Source organism: Candoia aspera, chromosome 5, assembly GCF_035149785.1.
Source record: "Candoia aspera isolate rCanAsp1 chromosome 5, rCanAsp1.hap2, whole genome shotgun sequence".
NCBI classification, from domain to species: domain Eukaryota; kingdom Metazoa; phylum Chordata; class Lepidosauria; order Squamata; family Boidae; genus Candoia; species Candoia aspera.
In genome coordinates, this window is record NC_086157.1 from 54,056,973 (window position 1) to 54,078,171 (window position 21,199).

A 21,199-nucleotide genomic window follows, 5' to 3' on the forward strand; every position below is an offset into this window, starting at 1 on the left:
TGTAGAAGACACCAGTTACAAAAGGAGTCAGAGTCTTAATTTGAAGGCTGTGTTTCTCATACTTAGTTAAGTGAACATCACAATACTATCACAATATAGGACCTTTACAATGACATTGATGCACCTCTGAAATATATACCAAAATAAGTTTCAAAATTGCATTTAGAAAAGTTGCATTTAGAAAACACAGACTAAAATTCAGTGAGGAAAGATGTGACAAGAGGCTCACAAATGAGTTATTCTTATTTCCCTCCTCCCCTCTAATTTAGATAAGGCTAAGAGTAAGCTCAAAGTGAAATATTAACACAGCAATAATTAAATTAACACTTGTTTCAGAAATGGAATGAGACAGTTAATACACTGTAGTAAGCTTTATACAGTATATAAATGTATGCATATAAATATATAGTAGTTTGTGAAGATAAAGCCACTGTACAGTAGAAATAAGCCCAAATTATTTTCTTGGGTAGCAACATAAAAATAAGCAATACTTTAGTTTTTAGAATTACACTGTGTGTGTGTATGTGTGTAGAAAGCTCCTGTTCCTTTCCCACCCCAACAATGTCATAGCTGACTGAGAGCCATCTGTTTCTGACTAGGAGTAGTAGTTAACTACTACTCCAACTCTGTATTGTTACTACAATAGACTAGTCTGGTCTCAGGCCCTTGGCTTCTGATCTTCCCCTCTCGAACATTGTTCCCCTGGAAATCAGACTTGCCCTGACCCTGCTGGCTTTCCCTAAAGCCTTGAAGACCTGGTTTTGTTACCAAGCCTGAGGTCCTGGGTATGTGGTTGAGCCTGTATCATGGTTATGTCAGTTGTGTTGGTTGACTTTTGTCTTGGCTTTTGACTTTTGTCTTGTATATGTTATTTATTATTTTGTTATGATGCTTGCATCTTGTTCTTATTCATTTATGCTGCCAGACTCATGTATTTGAGATGGGCAGTCACATAAATTGATTGACTGATCAAATACTGTAAATAAATAAGCAAACAAATAAGTCTAGCACTCACACCTCCCCTCTATCCCCAGTTTCTTCCTTGTAAGGAATGGTTCAATAAACTTGTCATGGAATTGTTCAATAAACTTGACGTCCAGCTTTCTAGACAATGTTATAGGGTGGAAGAAATACAGTAGAATGCCAGACACAGTCTTCAAGAGCAATGGGGAGGGGACCTTCCTGGCAATGTCAGCCAGGAATAAGTTTGTGGAAGACTTGGCAAGATCCAGTTGTTCCCTGGGACCTTGTTCTCAGGCACCTCCAGAATGGGGGAGGATGTGGAAGTGTTAGAAAACAGACAGTGATAGCTCAATTAGGCGTGAAATAGTGACAGTCAGGTAGAAGAATGAAAATCATTATTATAGGCAAATCAGCTATAAGCAAATGATTAGGCTGGTTGTCATGCTGATAGAGTAGTTAACATAGCAATGAGAGCATTGTTCCAATGTGGCATTCATCTTCTCAGTTTTACTATCAGATTGTGATTGACGGTGAGAGGAAAAATGAAATTTAACATTTATTTCTTTAATCTTGTAAGCCACCCAGAGTCACTACGTGTGAGTTGGCGGCCATATAAATTTGTTTGTTTGTTTGTTTATAAATAAATAAATAATTTTTTTAAAAAAAATCCTCTAGAAATGGGCCATTAATTGACAAGCTCAGAGTTCAGATGACTGGGGATACCTTGGTATCAAAAAAAAAAAAAAAAACAGTGGATAAGCAGATGAACTATCTCAGAAGTGGAGGAAAGGCCAAAAGCATTAACCTCCTGATATGTCAAATGTTTTCTATTTAACACATCAGCTCAGCTCCTGCTATGTGCAAATTTGCTTAGTCAAAGGAGGAGTTTCCCTTCTGCCTCCCATGGTTTCACAAGTTGAACCTGGGACAGTGAAATGTTTAGGTCACCACATAGAGGTGGGAGTGGGCCATAGGGAACAAAGAGTTCAGGTCTGCATGGTAGAACATCAGCCTATTCATTTCCATATTCTTCTTGTTAGTTCCTACTAATTTTGGGGTGGCCCTACTTCTGAGCCCTCTGAGATTGGGACTCATTTCCTGAAGAGCCAGTTCTACAGCATTTTGGACATCTGTTTGCAATATGTCCCTCTTTTGTACCACACCTAGCCACCACCTCTGATGGGGTGTTGTGTACATGCTTATTAGGGCATTCTTGTACAAAATGGCCAGATACTCCATATTAAAGATAAGGATGAAGTTTGGTTAATGCTGCTTTTCTTTAGCAGACATCCAACAGCAGCTCAAGAACATGAAGAGCTGGACAGTACCTGGCCCGGGCATGATCCACACCTACTGGCTAAAGAAACTAACAGCAGTGCATGAACGCCTAGCAGCACAGATGACCCAGCTGTTAGCAGCAGGCTCCCACCCAGACTGGCTAACACAAGGTAGGACAGTGCTGATCATGAAAGACCCCAACAAAGGAACAACGCCATCCAACTACTGGCCAATAACCTGCCTCCCCACAACATGCAAAGTCCTATCAGGCATCATAGCCACCAACCTGCAGGACCATACAGGCCAGCACAGCTCAGAAGAGCATTGGGAACAACACTAGAGGCTCCAAACACCAGTTACTCATAGACAGAGCAGTTGCCCGAGACTCAAGGTGTAGACAGACCAATCTGAGCACAGCCTGGATTGACAATAGGAAAGCCTATGACTCAATGCCACATACATGGATCTGTGAATGCCTGGCACTATACAAAGTCAACAGGACACTCAGGATTTTCATCAAGAACTCAGTGGGACTGTGGAAGACAACACTAGAAGTCAACTCAAGGCAGCTTGCATAAGTGGCCATCAAGTGTGGCATATACCAAGGCAATGCACTGTCCCCACTGCTGTTCTACATGGGCTTCGACCCCCTCAGCCAGATTATCACAAGGAGTGGCTATGGATACAAGTTCAAGAGTGGAACTACCATCAGCCACCTCCTCTACATGGATGACATCAAGCTGTATGCTAAGAGTGAACGAAACATCAAGTCACTGATCCACCTGACATCAATCTACAGTGGGGTCATTGGGATGTCATTTGGACTGGAGACGTGTGGCCGGATGGTAGTAAAGAGAGGGAAGGTAGTTAAAACTGATGGGGTGGAACTACTAGCAGGCCACATAGCAGACATACAGACCAGCTACAAGTACCTTGGTATCCCACAGACACATGGGAACCATGATGAGGAAATAAGGAAGACAGCAACATCCAAGTACCATCAAAGGATAAGACAGGTGCTGAACAGTGGGAAGAACAAGATCCATGCCACCAACATGTATGCCCTGCCAGTCATCAGATACCCTGCCAGTATAGTGAACTGGCCAAAGGAGGACATGGAGGCTGCCAGTGTGAAGCCCCAGAAGCTCCCCACAATGTACAGAGGCTTCCACCCCAAGTCCAACACCCAGAGACTGTATACCAGGAGGAAAGAGGGAGGACGGGGTCTGGTGAGTGTCCAAGCCACTGTCCTGGATGAGACCCAGAGCATCCAGGAGTACATCAATAAGATGGCACCTAATGATGAGCTGTTGAGAGAATGCCTGAGGCAGCAGCAGACATGGAAGGAAGATCAAGCAGAGGAAGTGCCATGGCAAGGCAAGACCCTACATGGGATATACCATCAACAGATAGCTGAGGTGGCTGACACTAGGAAATCCTACCAGTGACTGGAAAGGGCTGGACTAAAAGACAGCACAAGAACAGGCACTAAGCACCAGATCCATGGAAGCAGGGGTCTACCACACTAGACAGGACCCAAGATGCAGACGGTGCAGAGAGGCCTCAGAGACAGTCCAACACATAGTAGCAGCATGTAAGATGCAGGCAGGAACAGCATACACTGGACGACACAACCAATTGGCTGGCATTGTGTACAGGAACATCTGCACAGTATACGGGCTAGACCCTCCCAAGTCCAGAAGGGAGATTCCACAGAAGGTTGTGGAGAATGACAGGGCTAAGACCCTGTGGAACTTCCAGATCTAGACAGACAGGCAGGTACTGGCCAATCAACCAGACATCGTAGTAACAGACAAGGACCAGAAGACAGTGATGGTGATAGATGTAGCGGTGCCAAGGGACAGCAACATCAGGAAGGAGTATGAAGGGCTGTGTACCAGGGGCTGAAGGAAGAACTAGAGAGGCTGTGTACCAGGGGCTGAAGGAGGAACTAGAGAGGATATGGAAAGTGAAGGCCAAAGTGGTTCCAGTGGTGGTAGGAACACTCGGGGCTGTGACCCCAAAGCTGGGACAGTGGCTCCAACAGATCCCAGGAACAAAAACAGAGCTCTCTGTCCAGAATAGTGCAGTGCTAGGAACAGCTAAGATCCTGCGCAGAACCCTCAAACTCCCAGGCCTCTGGTAGAGGACCCGAGGTTGAGGAAGACACATACCACCCATAGGGGTGAGAAGGGATTTTTTAAAAAATGTTACACACACAGACACACAGACACACACAACTGGGGGGAACAAGGGTAAGACAGTTTCTGCTTATAGATTTAAAAGCTAAAAAAATGACAGAAAAGCAGAAAGGAATTGGTAGGGAGCAGAAAGTTCATGAACAAAACTTAAATAGTTTAAGTTTACATAGTTTACATAGTGATCAAGCTGGGCAGATGGAATGAACCTGCATCACATCTCCGTTTGTTGAGGCCTGACGAAGCTGCTGCTGCTTAAAATAATGTGAAAGGGCAAGTGATGTACCAGAACAAAAATGCAAATATCTTGTATGGTAACATGCATATTCACTACCCATATTTTTTAAACACTCAGCTGAATGCAGCCCAGGAAACAGCGGTTATCACATTTTGCATTAGCTTGCTTCCATACATCACACAATTTATGTAAATTGTGTAACTATTCATTATACATATTTGGTGATATAGTACTTAATGAGAGTGTCATGCTGTGTAAAAGTAGAGAGAAAGAAAATGATCTGGATAATGTTCTATGTTCCACCCTAAATGAATTAAAGGGCAAATTAATGGGTTGAAATCCGTAATTAAGATCACATTGGCATTTTTTCCTCAAGTTAAACATAAAACTATGACAGTACAAATAATATCTTTTTCCATTAATTTCATTTCACAATCAGTCCCTCAATTCTTTTTTCAAGCCAAGATCACCAAAACAATCATTTTTATTCTTTGACAAAATGAATGGTATATAATTGACACACATATTTTGAACTGTAGTTATCAACCTACATGGTATGTTTTTATAAATGCAATTAGCTTATAGACTGTTTCCAAGTGTTCTTAATAGTTACCACACACACCCACCACCTAAAATATTAAAGAAAGTAAGAATAAATTAATTGCATAATTATGTTTCTGCTAAGGAATAATGTGTATACCTGAAACAGAAATATTGTGGAATCATGTTCCCTATTTAAAACAAGCTGATACCAGTTAATGAGTTCGTTTACACTCAATTTCCTATATTGTTATAAAAATTGCTTTGAGACTACAAGGTACTAAACAGTAATGCCTGATCAACAACCTCTTACATATTTCAGTAACACAATAGATTATATATGTGAAGAAGGTTTTATACTGGGAAAGCCACCTAAGTGATAGACAATGCTAGTGTACAGGGACTACTGGTAAAAATCAACATAAGGGAGAGTCACTGATCACTAATGTTTCTTGCCACCATCATATTATGATGCTTTATTCTCTCCTTGTGAATAGGAAATCCTGTGACGCAAAGACCAGTACTGCTATTTGTGGTTCAAATAAAAAATTGATTGAAAAAGTTTTTATTTCTATTCATTAGAATAATTCCTTTCACTCTCCTTAATAAAATGTTATAATTATGTAACTCACAAGTTCACTATTTGACATCCAGTTCTTACTATAAATTGCAGCAATAGAAATTACATGAAAAAACACATGAATATATAAATTACTTCATCCTCCTCCCAATCCATGTAAATACAATAATCTGGTTTAAGGAATAACTACATAAATCATCTTGTTGATGGTAAGAGATAGAATGAACTGAAATAGGCTTTCTGAGGAAGGGTGATCTAGAGTTCCATTCCTGAAAAAAGATCCAATCCAGACTGAAGCTGGCCAGCTAACTTCCTTCATGTTGTCAATGGTTGATGAATTATAAATATATGGATCTACTGGATTAAAAAGCCCTGTTAAAATTGCTTCCCCTCCCCAATTATTCCCTATTGTTGACTGTCTATTTTGTATTTTTGTTAGGTTTTTTGCTGTTTTTTTAATTGCTGTTATCCATTTAGAGTCACTTGTTTAATATGGGCAACCATATGAAATGAATGAATACATAAATACATAATCAATCTTCACTGGTCAGCCCAAGTAACAAGTGGCAGCATGTCCATATTGCTGCTCCTTCCTTATTACACTTTGAATTACTCTGCTCTTAAATATACGCAGAGATCATTTCATGTAATAATATTTGGAAAACAATACTTAATAGTTTAACGATATTTAGCTGTGTTAGTCTATCACCAACAAATTAGAATAGTAAACAATTTCAAGACCATTAAGTTTTAATGTCTCACTCTTACCCACTTAAATCAATCCATTATATGATAAAGAATTTTCAAAAACATCTTGGTTTGGCAAGTTAACTTGGCAAATTATAAATTCTCAAATTCTCATATTATGCCCACGTTATTCTTTGGGATCTAAGTTCAAGATAGAGAATAAATAACGTCCTTTCAATCTACTTGTTGGCTTCCGCCAGCCTCTATGCTTGCTTACAGTTGTTATTCCACCTATCATAAATGGGAGGATAGGAACTTTCTCTTCTCTGACCTCCTAATTTTTCTGTGTTTTTGAAGCAGTAAATGCAAAACAGAGGGGAAAAGTGCTCTCCTGTCCTCCTTCTTTCTTCAGAAACTACTGTAAAATAAACTGCTGAAAAAGTAGTAGAAAGGGATGATAGTTGGAGGCAAAACGTCCAATGGCATTCAATCTGTATGGAATTGGTTTGGAAATGCTGAGCTTTCTTCCAGTTTTCCAGGACAATAGCAATTTGTGAAGCCCTATTACATATCTAATGGGGCATGCATGTCTGACACTAATACACATTTCTTTTAATACACAAGAAGAAAGAACTGATTGATTGTAATACCAGTAGTAATTTACTTGGTTATTTGAATGTTTATGCTAAATTCACTAAATCTACTATTCCATTTACTTTTAGCTTGAATCATAGCTGGAGAATGTACTTTTCATTTTACTCTATCCAATTTGTATTTCATTGCTCATAGGTACCTGGAGCTGATTCATAGGGGGGGGCTTCAGGAATTCCATAAATTGGGTAGATCCAGCGGAGTCCCTGAAGTTCTTCATCCTTTATTATTACAGTTTGCCTGAGAAATATAAGCAATATAAATATTATTGCTTTGAAAAACTAGTACAAACATTACTTGGCCATGTCTATCGATTTAAAACTTGTTTGAAATTCCTGGTACAAATAATATATCTCATACAAAATCTAATTTAAAAATCTACTTCTTAGAAAATTATGTCATGTACTAGGCTGATTCCATTTCATAGCGTATACCATCCACCAAAGCAGTTAAAGTGGTTTTGGTACAAACACTTGATGTAATGTCAAATGGAAAGGAAATAACAACACATGTGTTGATGACATACCTCATTATGGCCTCTTTTATAGCTACAAATATCACATTATTTGTAACAGAGATACTTACTACCTCAATTAACCATTAGATCAGGCATGCTATAGCAGCTTTAATCAGTAAAGATGGCAACTTGGCTCATCTTATATAACCAGCATTCCATTGAGTTTAGTGGCTGAAAAGTATCCATACCTCTTGGCTAGCTGACAAATGTTACGAAAAAGTTGTGTGATAATACAACTAAATATGGCTCCATCATACTTTTACAGTTTAATAATTTCAGGCAGTACAGAATCTCTAAAGTTTTTTAAGTATGAAACTCTTAAGATATCCTATGCTCATTAGAATCTAATAATAGCAAATATATAGCAATGTGAAATATTCTATATCAATTGTTAAATAAAATTATGAACTAAATCCACATAATAATTTCCAATTTCAGTCACTATCAGTTCTAGATGTCTAGTGATTAAAATATTTACCTGTTTAGCCCTTCACTTGATTCAAATGTGTCATCGTAAGTCCAGTTTTCTTCATTTATCTTCTTAACCTCAACAACAAGAACAGTTTCATAGAGTTTCATGGAAAGAGGGGCAAATAATACCGGAATATCCAGCTTGCTTTTTGGAGGTAAAATTATTCCTAAGAAGCAGAAAGTTAAACAGTATGAATAACTGATTTGTCTACTAATTTTTACTCTGCAAGAAATTTACTCTTAATTATACATTTTTTAAAAACCCTTCAGCATAAAAGGAAACCCATTTAAATTGTTTATAAATAACCCCTTTTCCTTAAAAAAGTCCATTGCCATATATAAACAGCATTAAAGCCATTATTTCTCAGAAACAGGTAACCAGTTTCCCACAAGTGTTGATGTCTAAATAGTGGCACTATGAGATTTGTGACTGCCTAATCTATACAATTGCTTTCTTTAATGCCACCCTAAGATTATATATCTCTCTCTCAGGTTCATTTAGTCAAAATATATTTCTGTCTCTATTTCTAATGGTCAACTTTTACCACCTTGACATAATGAAGTGATCCATAGCTCCAGGACCCTGAGACCAATGCAGACAGGAACATAAGCTATCACAAGGGTCACTCTTAAAGTTGAATGGGGACAGGGAAGCTAAGAGTAATCCACAGTGAGGATGAGGGAAGCAAGAACTTTTATAAGTGTGAAGAAAGCCAACTGACCCTAGAAGTAACTGCAGAATCAAACCCATTAAAAGGCATTGGTAAATAATTTGGATATTGTTGCCAAAAGAATTGTATGGACAAGGCTAAAACATTTAGATAACTTTGAGTGCTAGATGATGAGACCTACATATCAGAAAACACATCTCTAATTATGTGGTCATGAATGTTGAATTCTCATGAATCAATCTAGAAGGGATGAGTTTGCTAGACCAAAAGCACAAGAACTCTGGTCCTTGATTTGGTCAGTACTGGTTTTAAAAGGAAACATAGGAAAATGTGGCTTGAAACAGAGGGAAAAAGCATATTAGAGCCTGGTCTAGTGGTTTGAGTTTGGTCTAGTGGTTAAGGTGCTGGGCTAAAAACCAGGAGTCTGTGAGTTCTAGTCCTGTCTTAGGCATGAAAGCCAGCTGGGTGACCTTGGGCCAGTCACTCTCTCTCAGCCCAACTCACCTCACAGGGTTGCTGCTGTGGGGCAAATAGGAAGAGGAAGAAGTATTAGGTATGTTTGCCACCTTGAGTTATTTATAAAAATAAAGGCAGGACAAAAATTAAATAAATAAATATTACATTGGGTATTTTAGGAATAAGTAAATTTAGGTGGACCAGAACAGGCAGGTTCAAATCACATGACACATTATTCAGGGCAGGGGAGCAAAGAAAGGACCTGAGTGACAATGATCCATTTTTAAAAAAACGCTAAATATATGTTTGACTTTAACTCAGTAAATGAAAAGGTCATATATTTTAGAATTAATCAATATCTAGTAGGTAGCATACAAGGTGCAGCAATGGAAGAGATTGCTTCCACAACAAATTACAAGAGATGCGAAATGCAACATCAAGAAAGGATGTAGAACTACTAATGGATGATTGGAATGCAAAAATAGAAGAAATGGAGGAATCTGGAATTGCAGGGTGATTTGGACTGGATAAGCACAATCATACAGGAGATATATAATATAGATATATATAACTCTTCAGAGTTTTCTGAAGAGAATTCTTCCTTTATTGCCAATATCTGATTTGACATGGAGAAGATAGAGTCAGAATATAACAGCAAATAAATAAACAGTAAACAGTAAATAATAGTTCACTATGCTTCATTTATGTGAAAGAGAACTTGATGAGCGATGGAAAGAGATAAGAGACATCCTGAAAACTAAACCAAAAAAAAATCCAAAGAATAAAAGATCCAAGTAACTTTCAGAGCAGGCTATCATGACAAAGTAAGAAAAAATGAAAGCTTTGGTCAACAAGAAGGATGTGAGACTACAGAACACAGACGTCCAGTGTCAATCAAGAAAGATATCTTAACTGAGAATATCAACATGTAGTGGAAAATGACAAGAACAAGAAAATGAAAACGTTTTTATAAAGATAAAGCAACCACAAGAAAATTTAGAGGTAAGCTAGAGTAATCATGGAAGAAAACTAGTGGAGGCAAAACAGTAAGGTAGAAAAACTATAATGAAATCCTTTACAAACAGGATTATAGAACGACAAAAACATTTGCAGAGAGAAAATATGTCCACACCCAATTCTACTAGAAACCAAAAAGTGACAGGCAATAGTTTCAAATAGGATACATAAGATGGATAATATAAAGTTCCAAGAGAATGTAAGAAATTTTTCCTATGCTTCATTGACTATCGCAGGGCCGTCAGTTGTGAAGATCATGCTAGAATGTGGAATATATTAAATATGAACATGTTGTGCAATGGGTGCACCACTGGAAAACCTGAAGGGACAGGTTAGAGACAGTCATTCTGGAGATGCTCTGCCAAGATGGTTGCTAACAGTTGACACTGACTTGATGGTACAAAATCAATCAGTCAATCTATGGGTATGCCAAAGCACCTCATTCTTCTAAGGAACCTTTACAATGAACCAGAAGCTGTTGTAAGAATTGAGTCTGGAGAAATAGAATGGTTCAAAATAAGAAAGAGAGTAAGACAAGAATGCATATTGTCCCCACAGCTGTTTAATTTACACAGCAAATATATGATACGAATGGCAGGCTTGGAAGAGATAACTGGAATCAGAATGGGAGATTAAAACTCTAACCTGAGATATGAAGATAACAGCATTTTGTAGAGAAGAGCTCATTATGAAAGTAAAAACAGAAAGTAAAATCTGGTCTACTGTGATCTATTAAGAAGACAAAGGTAAAGTCAACCAGCATTCTTAGTAACTCTACAGCTGACAGTGAAGAAGTAAAGGGGTAAAGAGGTTTATTCTGATGAAAAATAAAGCTATTTCTATGACAAAAAAGGTAAGAATGAAAAAAAAAGGTGAAAGGTCCCCTGTGCATGTCTGACCCTTTGGGGGGATGCTACTTTCACAACATTTTCTTGGCAGACTATAGTGGAATATAGAATAGTTATAGCAAATAGTTAAAGCAGATACACACCTTCAAATAATAGGTTTGAACATGGTTATTACTGCGGATTGTAAGAAGAATCAATCAAGACTACTGTGGATGGTAAGAATTGATCAATCAATCCTAGCAATCTTTTGAGACAATGGTCAGCAAGGAAAAACTCAAATACTGTGGGTATGTGATCTGAGTAGATGATGGACTATATGCTTGGCAAAGGTGAAGGAAGTAGAAGAAGGAAAAGAAATACTGTATATAAGGTGGATGGATGGGATCAAAATTATTACTGGAATGTACCTGGAAGAACTAAAAATTGTTACTGGAGACAGATCAAGATGGGAGCATTAGTCCAAGCAGTAACCAGGAAAGAAACTTATCATAATGCTTCATAATGTTTCATCATGATGCTTTAGATACTAAGGCTGACATAGGGGACATTCTAACAGCAACAAGGTGCTTAAGCAGCATGCAAGACCACCACCACAGGAAATGCTGGAGACTCACTCCATTTGGTTTTAATAGGTCTGATTTCCATACAGAAAATATTTATATTTATAATTTAATGTTTGCATTGCCTGACTCCAAACAACTCTGGGTGATTCACAAGAAAACAGAACTATAAAACTATAAAACAATGTGACAGTAAATTAAGGTAACCCAGAAAGGAAAGACTGCAAAATTGGGCAGCAAGAAAACACACACCTACTTCTTAGAAGGGGCCACACCCATCTTAGCAAAGGCATGGGTAAAGAGCCAGGTCTTTAAGGCCCTCTGAAATGCTACTGGGTGAGAGCCACTTTGATCTCTTATTGTATCTCTCATTGTGACTGTTGCAGGTGGTGGCCATTGCAGGTGAGATTCCCCCAAAATTATGAATGGATGCCAGAATTACAGTAAAATGCAAAGTTTTATTAAGCAGAGTGGTATTATTACTTAGAGCATGTACTTATATAGGAGAGTTCTTGTTCCATTTAGCCATGACAGACAGTGGTGGAAGAGGTCTTTTGGTACACTTTTATAACCCCAGGCTCCCCACTCCCATGTGGCACTGGGAAACAGTGCCAGAATGATTGACCAAGAAATTAATTTTTGTGTATTTATATTGGCAAAAGCATGGATGTGGGAACAAGGGATATTTTCTGCTCCTCTAGCTGTGTGTGAGAAGCCAAGCGATGGGAATGGGAGTTATGCAGCAAAAGGTTAATTATTTTGATATCTAAGGCAAAGAGGTCAAGTATACTGTTAATGTGAAAGAGGTCATGGCAATTACCTTATTAGAGCAGAAGTGGCAATACTGTTAGAGAGCTGAAAGGGAAAGCCACAAGCTTGTTATCGTTATCGTAGCCTTGAAGCAAAGAGAGGCAGTGCGCGACTTCCTCAAGGGAAGCCACAAGAAGAAGCTGGCTTGACCAATAAAAGCTTTGCAGAATAATTTTTTGTATCGGTGACAAACAGCAATTGTCAGAATCCATACAAATTTTGCTGGTATTTGTATTTTCAGTTGGTTCAGCAATTTATCTAGAACTCTCTGCCTTTCAGTGTTTTATCCTTAGCAAATAATGCATGAGAAACATGAGACATGAGAAATAAAACAGCAAATCAGTGAATGAGGCTCAGAGACTTTTTGTTGTTGTTAATTTTCTATTAAACTGATGTATGGGCAATAGAAATGTTATGCGTTGAGCGCACCTTGTATCTTCAAGAAGTATCATAGCCTCTGACCATAAATTCTATGACATCAAAGTAAGTCTTCCATAACAGCATGGTTCCTATTTTGCCAGGAGTCCTCTACTGCTCATGAGAATAGTTTCAGCACAGTCACACTGTGATACCATTGTCAACAATTAGCCACACTGTATCTAAGGGGCAGGTATTTACATAAACATCTACAAGGAAGATATCCTGCTTAAATGTGTTTAGGCAACTAATCAAAGGAGAGTGAAATTATAAAAGGAAAATGGATCTACTCTTTCTGTGTGTAATTACAGTATAAGCAATAGGATTAAAATGCTGTTTAACCCTAATTCAGTATCTGTCCTTTACTTAGGAATTGTTATTATACCAGAAAAGAGCAGAGATTGAAGTAGCTAATATTGATAAATCTCTTTTTTGGGAAAACAATAGCTTTAATAATCGGCATTGTAATTTTTTGTACTAATTTAAGTTTAGAAAACTGCTTATGTACTTCTGTTTTTCTTGAAACCCAAATTGCTTATTAAAGAATTTACACGCTTTCCATATATTTAAATAAAAAATCTACATAATTCTCTTTGATGAAAATTGATCATTGAAATGAAACAAATAGGATGAATCATGCCAATAATAAATCATGGTATGATTGCTCACCTGGTTTTTTAATAAACATCATTCTTAGGACAAAAGTTTATTAGTGACAATAATTCTTTTATTGCTGGCTTCATTTATAACTATGTTTTAGCAAATCAGGAATTTCTTGTAAAGAATGATTGCCTTACAATTTTGCAAAACTAGACAGGCCTCATTATAAAATAAACATATCTTCCATAGTTCTACTGTACCAATTTTTGTTGTGCCGTAGAACAGTATGATAATTTCTGCCACAATAAATGACAAAGCTAATTGTATTGCTATAGAGAGCATTTTTCGTTGTTCACAGTTCATCTTTTGATCATGTCACTCTTGCAACATTTCCCTTGGACCATTTAGCTCCTCTTCTAAATCAGATGTTGGTTCGTTTATTCAAATGACAGAATGAGTAAATAAAGGTGGTATGGTGGGGAGTGGGAGGATCTGCTTTTAGCTTAGCTGTTCTCCAGTTACAAAAAGGAGGATGCTAGTTTGTAGCCAGGATCAGAGGTTTTAGAAGTCAATCCATAAAGCTCAGGGACAACCTATGATATACGGAACAGTTCACATAAGCAAATATATTATGGGCTTTTGGAATGACAAAAACAGATTAACCTAAACAGAACTTCTAGAAAACTCTTACTAATTATACGTGCCAAACATTTTGCTACACAATTCAGTCAGAAAAAGAATTTTCCTAGACAATAGTTCATCAGTATTTTTACAATATTCACTGGATCATAGTAAAAGACATAAAATATGAATATAAATTGGAAAGTTATGCAAATATGCAAATAGGAAATAATATGCAAAAATAAAAGCAGCAAATTTGATTAGACATCAATTCCTCCCTCCCACACACGAGTAAAGCTAAAATGGAGATTAGAGCTATACCATAATTTTGAAAGTCTTTACCTAGTAAAAAGGTCTTTAATGTTGAATTCACTGAAAATTAGGCACCAGTTATATTTTTCTGATGAAAATAATGAACTAAGAGGGTGTCACTGATACTCCCTGTTACACTTTAGTCAAAACAGTTGATAATACATAAATTCAGAACTGATGATAGTGTGATATGAATATATTTTTATCACAGATGTATCAATATATTTATCTTTTGTTAGGAAATTAATCTATCTCTAATTCTCTTTTCACCTAGGATACATAATGTCTCTTCCTACAGTTATTTTACTTTTACTCTCATTCACTTCCTTCCTTTTCTTCCATTATCTACTTTTTCTCAGGATCCACTCCTGACTATAAATAAAAGTCAGTCAGTGCCTTGTTCAGAAGCAATCTTCATCTTGAGCCCTCCATTAATGCTATTCATCATTAAATATAATCAAAATAATAATTCATTTACACTTATATTCTTTCCTTCATCATGTGTCTGAGCATTTTTGCTTTATTCATGCATTTGGATTAGATACCTGCCACATTCTAATTCATTTCTGGGACTCCAGGTGGCCCAATTACTTCTTTTGTATTCTCTCAGTTTATTTCACACCTTTCCATTCATATCACCAGAAACATAATTTTTTTTTCTTCTGCACCTGCATTTGATCAGAATCTTCTAAATTCTTGTTCTTCTATTATCATCCTTCACTGGAATATAACATGCAACTCTCACTGACTATTCTTACTCTCATGTTCACCCACAAGCTGGATATTACCAATTCTATATATTTTCTGACATACATTTTAGCCGTTCATTCACATGGAAATGTTCACCTTCACTTCTCTGTACTCATTTAGTCCACTCCACAAGAACAGACCACCTCCATTCAGATCTGTTATATCCTCCCCCACTTTCTCTTAGCTTCACAGACATATAGTATATTATCTAGTTTTCTTTTTCTTTGTTTCATTCACTCATTCATTTCATTTGTTGCTTCATGCTGTTTATCATTTATTCTCCTTACATTCTAAGTCACAATCTTCTATAGGTAGTCCTCATTTAGCAACCACAATTGGGACTGGCAACTTGGTCATTAAGCAAAGCAGTTGCTAAGTGAAACCACAACTGTGCTTATGATCTTATTTCAGCTTTCCTTTGCTTTAGAGACCTGCAAAGGTCATAAATGCAAGGATTGGTCATAAAGTTACTTTTTCAACACCACTGTAATTGTGAATGGTTGCTAAATGAGGTAGTCACTAAACAAGGACTACCTGTACTTGCCATGGTTGTCACTAGATCAACCCACAGATATTGATCTCAGCTGCCTGTCAGCCCCACTAGGTAGACCAGATCAGAAAATCAGGAAAACTAGATACACTTTATCAAGATTGGTTATAATAGAAGAATCTTGCAAGTTTGATTATGTTGTACCTCCCCTCTTTCTTATATTCTAGTGAATCAGCAAAACCTTTGCCTGAACCATTTCCAAATTTTAACATGTTTCCCAGGATTTAAAGAACATTTCAGCCCCCTCTGCCTAGATAACATTTCTTGCATTTTTCTCTCAAGATTATGTCCCTTACTCTGCACTATCATAGATTTGATCAATATTTTCACCTAATGCTAGAGAACATACGTACTAGGTTATCAGCCTTAGGTATACACCCATGCTATATCCCTCATTCCCTGTTAACAGTAAGAACAGTATCAGTCAATTTTGGCACATTTTGCCGGTATGTCACAAGTGTAACCTAAGCCACCTTTTTCCCCCAAGCATGCTTATGCTATTACATGCAAGCTAGGATCAAGCGTCTCTAGGGACTATCTTCCAAGCTAATATACTGTTGTCAGCATCCCAGTATCCATTAGGTTTATGCAGAATACTGATATACTCAGGTTCCAAAGATTTTTAGCATTTTACACTCAATAGGATGTCCTTATTTATCCCCTACATTTCTCATGATTGCAAGACTATTTCCTACAGTTTCAAACTGATTATATCCCACAGTCCTGACCTTTTCAGTGTATTCTTGTTCCAAAGGTCATCAGTTTTGCAAATAAATGAATTTTAAATGAAAAAAAAAACATTAGATTTGCTTCCTTCTTTTAATCAATAAAAGATGTTATTAAGTTGCATATACCGCTATATAATTCACTATGCCAGCCTTTCCCAACCTACCAACCTCAAGTATGTTGGACTGCAACTCTTAATATATTAGGCCTGGCTGTGTGAACTGGCTGCAGATGACAGAATTTATACTCCAACAAATCTGAAGTGGTAGTAGAGGTAGGGAGTGCCAAGTTAGGTAAAGGCTCTCTTATATAAGCTTATATAGGAGATCATAATAGCTACTGCAGATGGATGATCTCTTGATACAGGCTAGTCCATCATTCTCAAGCTCAACCTACCGCACATTTGATGTAATAAGGAAAAATTGAACGAGGAAATGCTATGAGTATGGCCTTGACCACCTAAAGTAAAGGTAGGATATAAATCTAATATGTAAAATAAATAATGAATATTAAACACATACCATATTTTAATATCTTTTGAGCATTGAATCCTATGCTCCATTTATCTCAGTCATGAGAAATAGAAATAATACTTTAAAATGAATTGATAATTAAATGTAAATTGAAGAGGAGAAAGAATATTCCTTCTAAATTAACTCAGACAGGTTCAACAGCATGAGTTTTATCTAATCCAAATACCACTGTTCAGAATAGAAAATGAGGAAATCTAAATGGCAGAGGATGGGTTTGTATATGTGAAATGAATTATTTACCATCTCTACTTTAGTAAGATTTAGAACATCCTAAAAAATATTTGATTGACTATCAGAAGGAAGAGCATTACAGTGGTGAAACAAGGCAGATATATTCATTTTAATTGAATTAATGTTTTGCTACAGAGAACAATTAAAATGACTCAATTTGTCTAGAACAGGAGTTCTGATATTACTAGATTTCTCAGAGTTTTGGAAAAGATAAACAATATAATTAAAGTAATAAGACCTATGAAGCATCATTATAAGACATCTGACTTTCTCAGGGTTTTCTACAAGCTACAACTGAGGAATATGGCATCAGAAAAGATAATGAGTCTTTGCTGCTTCTGCCATCAATTCTTGCCCCTTCAGCATTTTTCCATCGATTTTGTTTCTCCAGAGAGAAGGGAGTTACAAGGATCATGCAGACTTTTGGCATTAACTTGGGGAAAGAAGTATGCACAAAGAACTGCTAAGTTATAGGGCTTCCAGGAAAAAAGACTAGATTCAAATAGATTCAAATAAACCCTTGAATAATAGACTTGGCCCTCTTTTGAGGTAATAGACCATCTCAGAAGGATAGTGTCATCCCTTCAAGGTCTGGAAAGGACATTTCAGGCATTTGTATAGCAGGAATGAAATGTCCAATCTACTAGGCTACCATGATATGAAGGCCCATATCAAACAGCTGCCAGTGGAAGTCTCTGAAATTTTGAATTTGGTCTCTCATCTGACAGCAAGAAAGACTCCTGCTGCTGATTTAATACCTCCTGACCTAATTAAAAATTACCATCAATGGTGGATACTATTCCAGCCATGCTGTATTAATAAAACTGCTACATACTGATAATGTGGCCATGTTTTTAAGTATGGCAATCGTAGTCCTTATTTTCCAAAAATAAGCAGGGCTGATCCTGCCATGTATAGGACTGTCATGTGTTTAATACTATTAGCAAGCCTTGTGTGGCACAGAACGGTAGGTGGCAGTATTGCAACCGAAACTCTCCCCACAACCCGAGTTCGATCCCAGTGGAAGCTGGATTCTCAGGTAGTTGGCTCAGGTCAACTCAGCCTTCCAACCTTCCAAGGTCGGTAAAATGAGTACCCAGCTTGTTGGGGAAGGTGACAACTGGGGAAGGCAATGGCAAACCACCCCGCTACAGTCTGCCAAGCGAACGTTGCAAAAGCGGCATCCCTCCAAAGGGTCAGACATGACTCAGTGCTTGCACAGGGGACCTGTCCTAACAGTCAGGAATCACGCTGAGATGAGGAGTAGGTCTCTAGTGTTTATTACTGCTACATAAGACAGAATCCTAACAAACTGAAGAAGTGTGGGAAAACCCAGACAGATAAACCCCAAAAGTTAAGGCGGGTCTGATCTGTGTCTCTTTGAATGGCTGCTTAACTCCTCAGTACTACGCATGCATTTTCCCCCCTGGATAGAGGCCCCCTCCTGCTCGCCATCAGTACTCATGACAGGACCTTTCACCATTAGCAAGTTATATGCCAGACATCTCCAAGGAAATTAAGGGAATGGCTTGAGCAAGAAAATCTGCTGCTCCAGCATCCTGTTGAAAATTACTCTTCTGATGCTATTATCTCTTTATATGCAGTTTCTATTGATCTGAAAGCAACATTTGATTCCATCTACTGTTATACTCCAGTCAAAATTGGCTGCCTCAGTTGGTCCCTGCTTATTGTTCTTTAATCGGATGCTTTGTAGCAGCATCTCTCTGAAGGTGAGTTATAGTCCACAAGGAGATTTATCAAATGCTGTTTCAACACATTGGGAGTCAAACAAGGTTGCATGCTTTCTCCATTTTGGTTCATGTCCTGGTGTGTCATTTAAGTAGCCTGAATTTTCATCCTCCTAAGGCAGCATACAAGCACATCTCTATCTGCCTCTATGCAGATGATGCACCGACTCTTAGAAGAGTCTCACGTGCTGCAGGACAGCATTATAGCAAAAGTAAGACTATGATGTATGCAAAGAGATCAACAGGGGTGATTATGAGTCAGCTGTCAAATTATTTAACACTAAATCAATAGCACAGTTCCTGTATGAATACATCTGGGTCCTTTTTCCACTGTGTTTATAATGCTTTTGTATGACAACAGATAGCTCTAATGAAAATAGAAGCTAGAATTTAAGTGAGCTACATAATCATATAGTTTCACAGTTACATACAGTATCTTACAGGAATTTAAACAAGCCATAAAAGTGCTACCTTCTTTTTCCTTGAGTGGAAGCCAGAAAATACTGTCTTTACTGGAATGGTGGCATGTAGATGCATGAGGATGATCTATGATATGATCTTGATCTAATGAAAAAGAAAAAAAAATCTCTTACATTTCAATGTCACATTCAAGGAAGTGAATTCACTAAAGATTGAAACGATCAAAGACTATTCTAATGTAGGAACTATGAATGCTGTTCAAAGTATTCTTTGAAACAGGCATGGACAGTTTGTTAAAAGGTCTTTCTGCATTTTAATTTATACTTTACATGCCAAAACAGCTATAAATATTCATAGAGTCATATTAAGATTCTTTGAAATAATATATAAATGATTTTTTCTGTTTACTACCCCACAAAAAGATCTATTTTGGAAGAGGGCTGAGTTAGAAGTTTTGCTATTTAAAACAATGCTTATAATTTAAAAGAATTATGATCTCCAATGAAAACATAATCAGACTAAGATTTACTTTTAGTGATCCTTCATTTTATAATATCTATTTGTAATAAATTTTCTGAAGATTAGTGATGTTCTCCTGATTCAACGTGTCTCTGAATATAGTTTGATGCTAAAATGATTTTTAAATATCAGATAATAGAAAAATACAAAAACGGAAAGGGATAGATGCTACTGCTGCAGTAGTAGAAAGTAATAAACACTGCTGCTTTAAAGAGAAAATAAGACTGATTAAAATAAAAAAGGAAAATAAAGATATTCATATTAGGTATTGCAAATTCCTACATATTTGAATCTTATCATTTATTTATTTATAAGATATACATGCTGTTTCAATCAACTGACTCTTACACAATCCAATACAACAAACAGATTTAAGAATAAAACAAAACATATAGCGTGAACCCTCTAAGTCTGACTGGAAAATGGGTGAAGAAAACAGGGTTTAGCTAAAGAAAAGAAATCCCCATCAGGAACACAAACAATACATGCCGGCACATTACTGCATTAAGGGAGGATGGGAAGCCTCATGGTGCCAAAGAAAGCAGAAGAAGCTGTTTGTGAGCTTTTCCTGGTGATGCTCCTCCCACTCCCAGGCAAAAGTCCCAGTGTGCTGGCTATATCAGCACCACTCAACTGGACACATTCTGCACTTCTGGGTGGAGGCCAGTAAGCACTTCATGAAACCGGGACTAGATTCTTTATTCAGAAAGTCTCAACAATCAAAGAATTGTAACTGTTGTATTTAAAAACATTCTGTGAACCTGCAACCATCATACAAACAGAATTCACTACTAGAAAACACTATGTTTAAAAGAACTTTTAAACACCACCCACGCCTTGCGATAAAATGTTTTCTTAAAATAAAGATTTCTATGACATATTTTGTCAGCTCCCATATTTTTATATAAATAAAGTTTATTTAAGATTTTAATTACAATAATAAAAACCAATACAAACTAAACTCAGAGAAAGAAAGTAAAAAAGAGAGAGTAAAAAGTGTGAAGAAGGAAAAAGAAAAAAGAGAAAGAGATAAAGAAAAAAAAGAAATATATAAAGAAGCGACTTCCAATCTTCATCACAACAAATCTAAACAGGTTTGGTAGCTCTTCACCCCCTATAAGGTTACAGAGATCTCTTCTTCCCATAACCCATCCCTTATCTCTAAGCAAATCCGTAAGACATCAACTTTTCAATGTTGGTGTCAGCAAAAAGTCCATAAAGGGTTGCCAGACCTTTATAAAAACATGTCTTATTTTAACTTTGATCAAATAAACCAATTTTATATTC

At 37.1% G+C, this 21,199-nt stretch overlaps 1 protein-coding gene across 1 annotated transcript in view; it reads right to left on the bottom strand.

Moving 5' to 3' along the window:
- The window catches only part of CFAP47 (cilia and flagella associated protein 47), a 230,371-nt gene that overhangs the window by 40,694 nt on the left and 168,478 nt on the right, over positions 1-21,199 (bottom strand). Inside the window, exons 58-60 of the mRNA XM_063304691.1 lie at positions 19,445-19,537; positions 8,131-8,290; positions 7,278-7,375 (exon numbers count right to left, since the gene is read on the bottom strand). Coding sequence (XP_063160761.1) covers positions 7,278-7,375; positions 8,131-8,290; positions 19,445-19,537 — 351 coding nt within the window. The remainder of the gene's footprint in view (positions 1-7,277; positions 7,376-8,130; positions 8,291-19,444; positions 19,538-21,199) is intronic.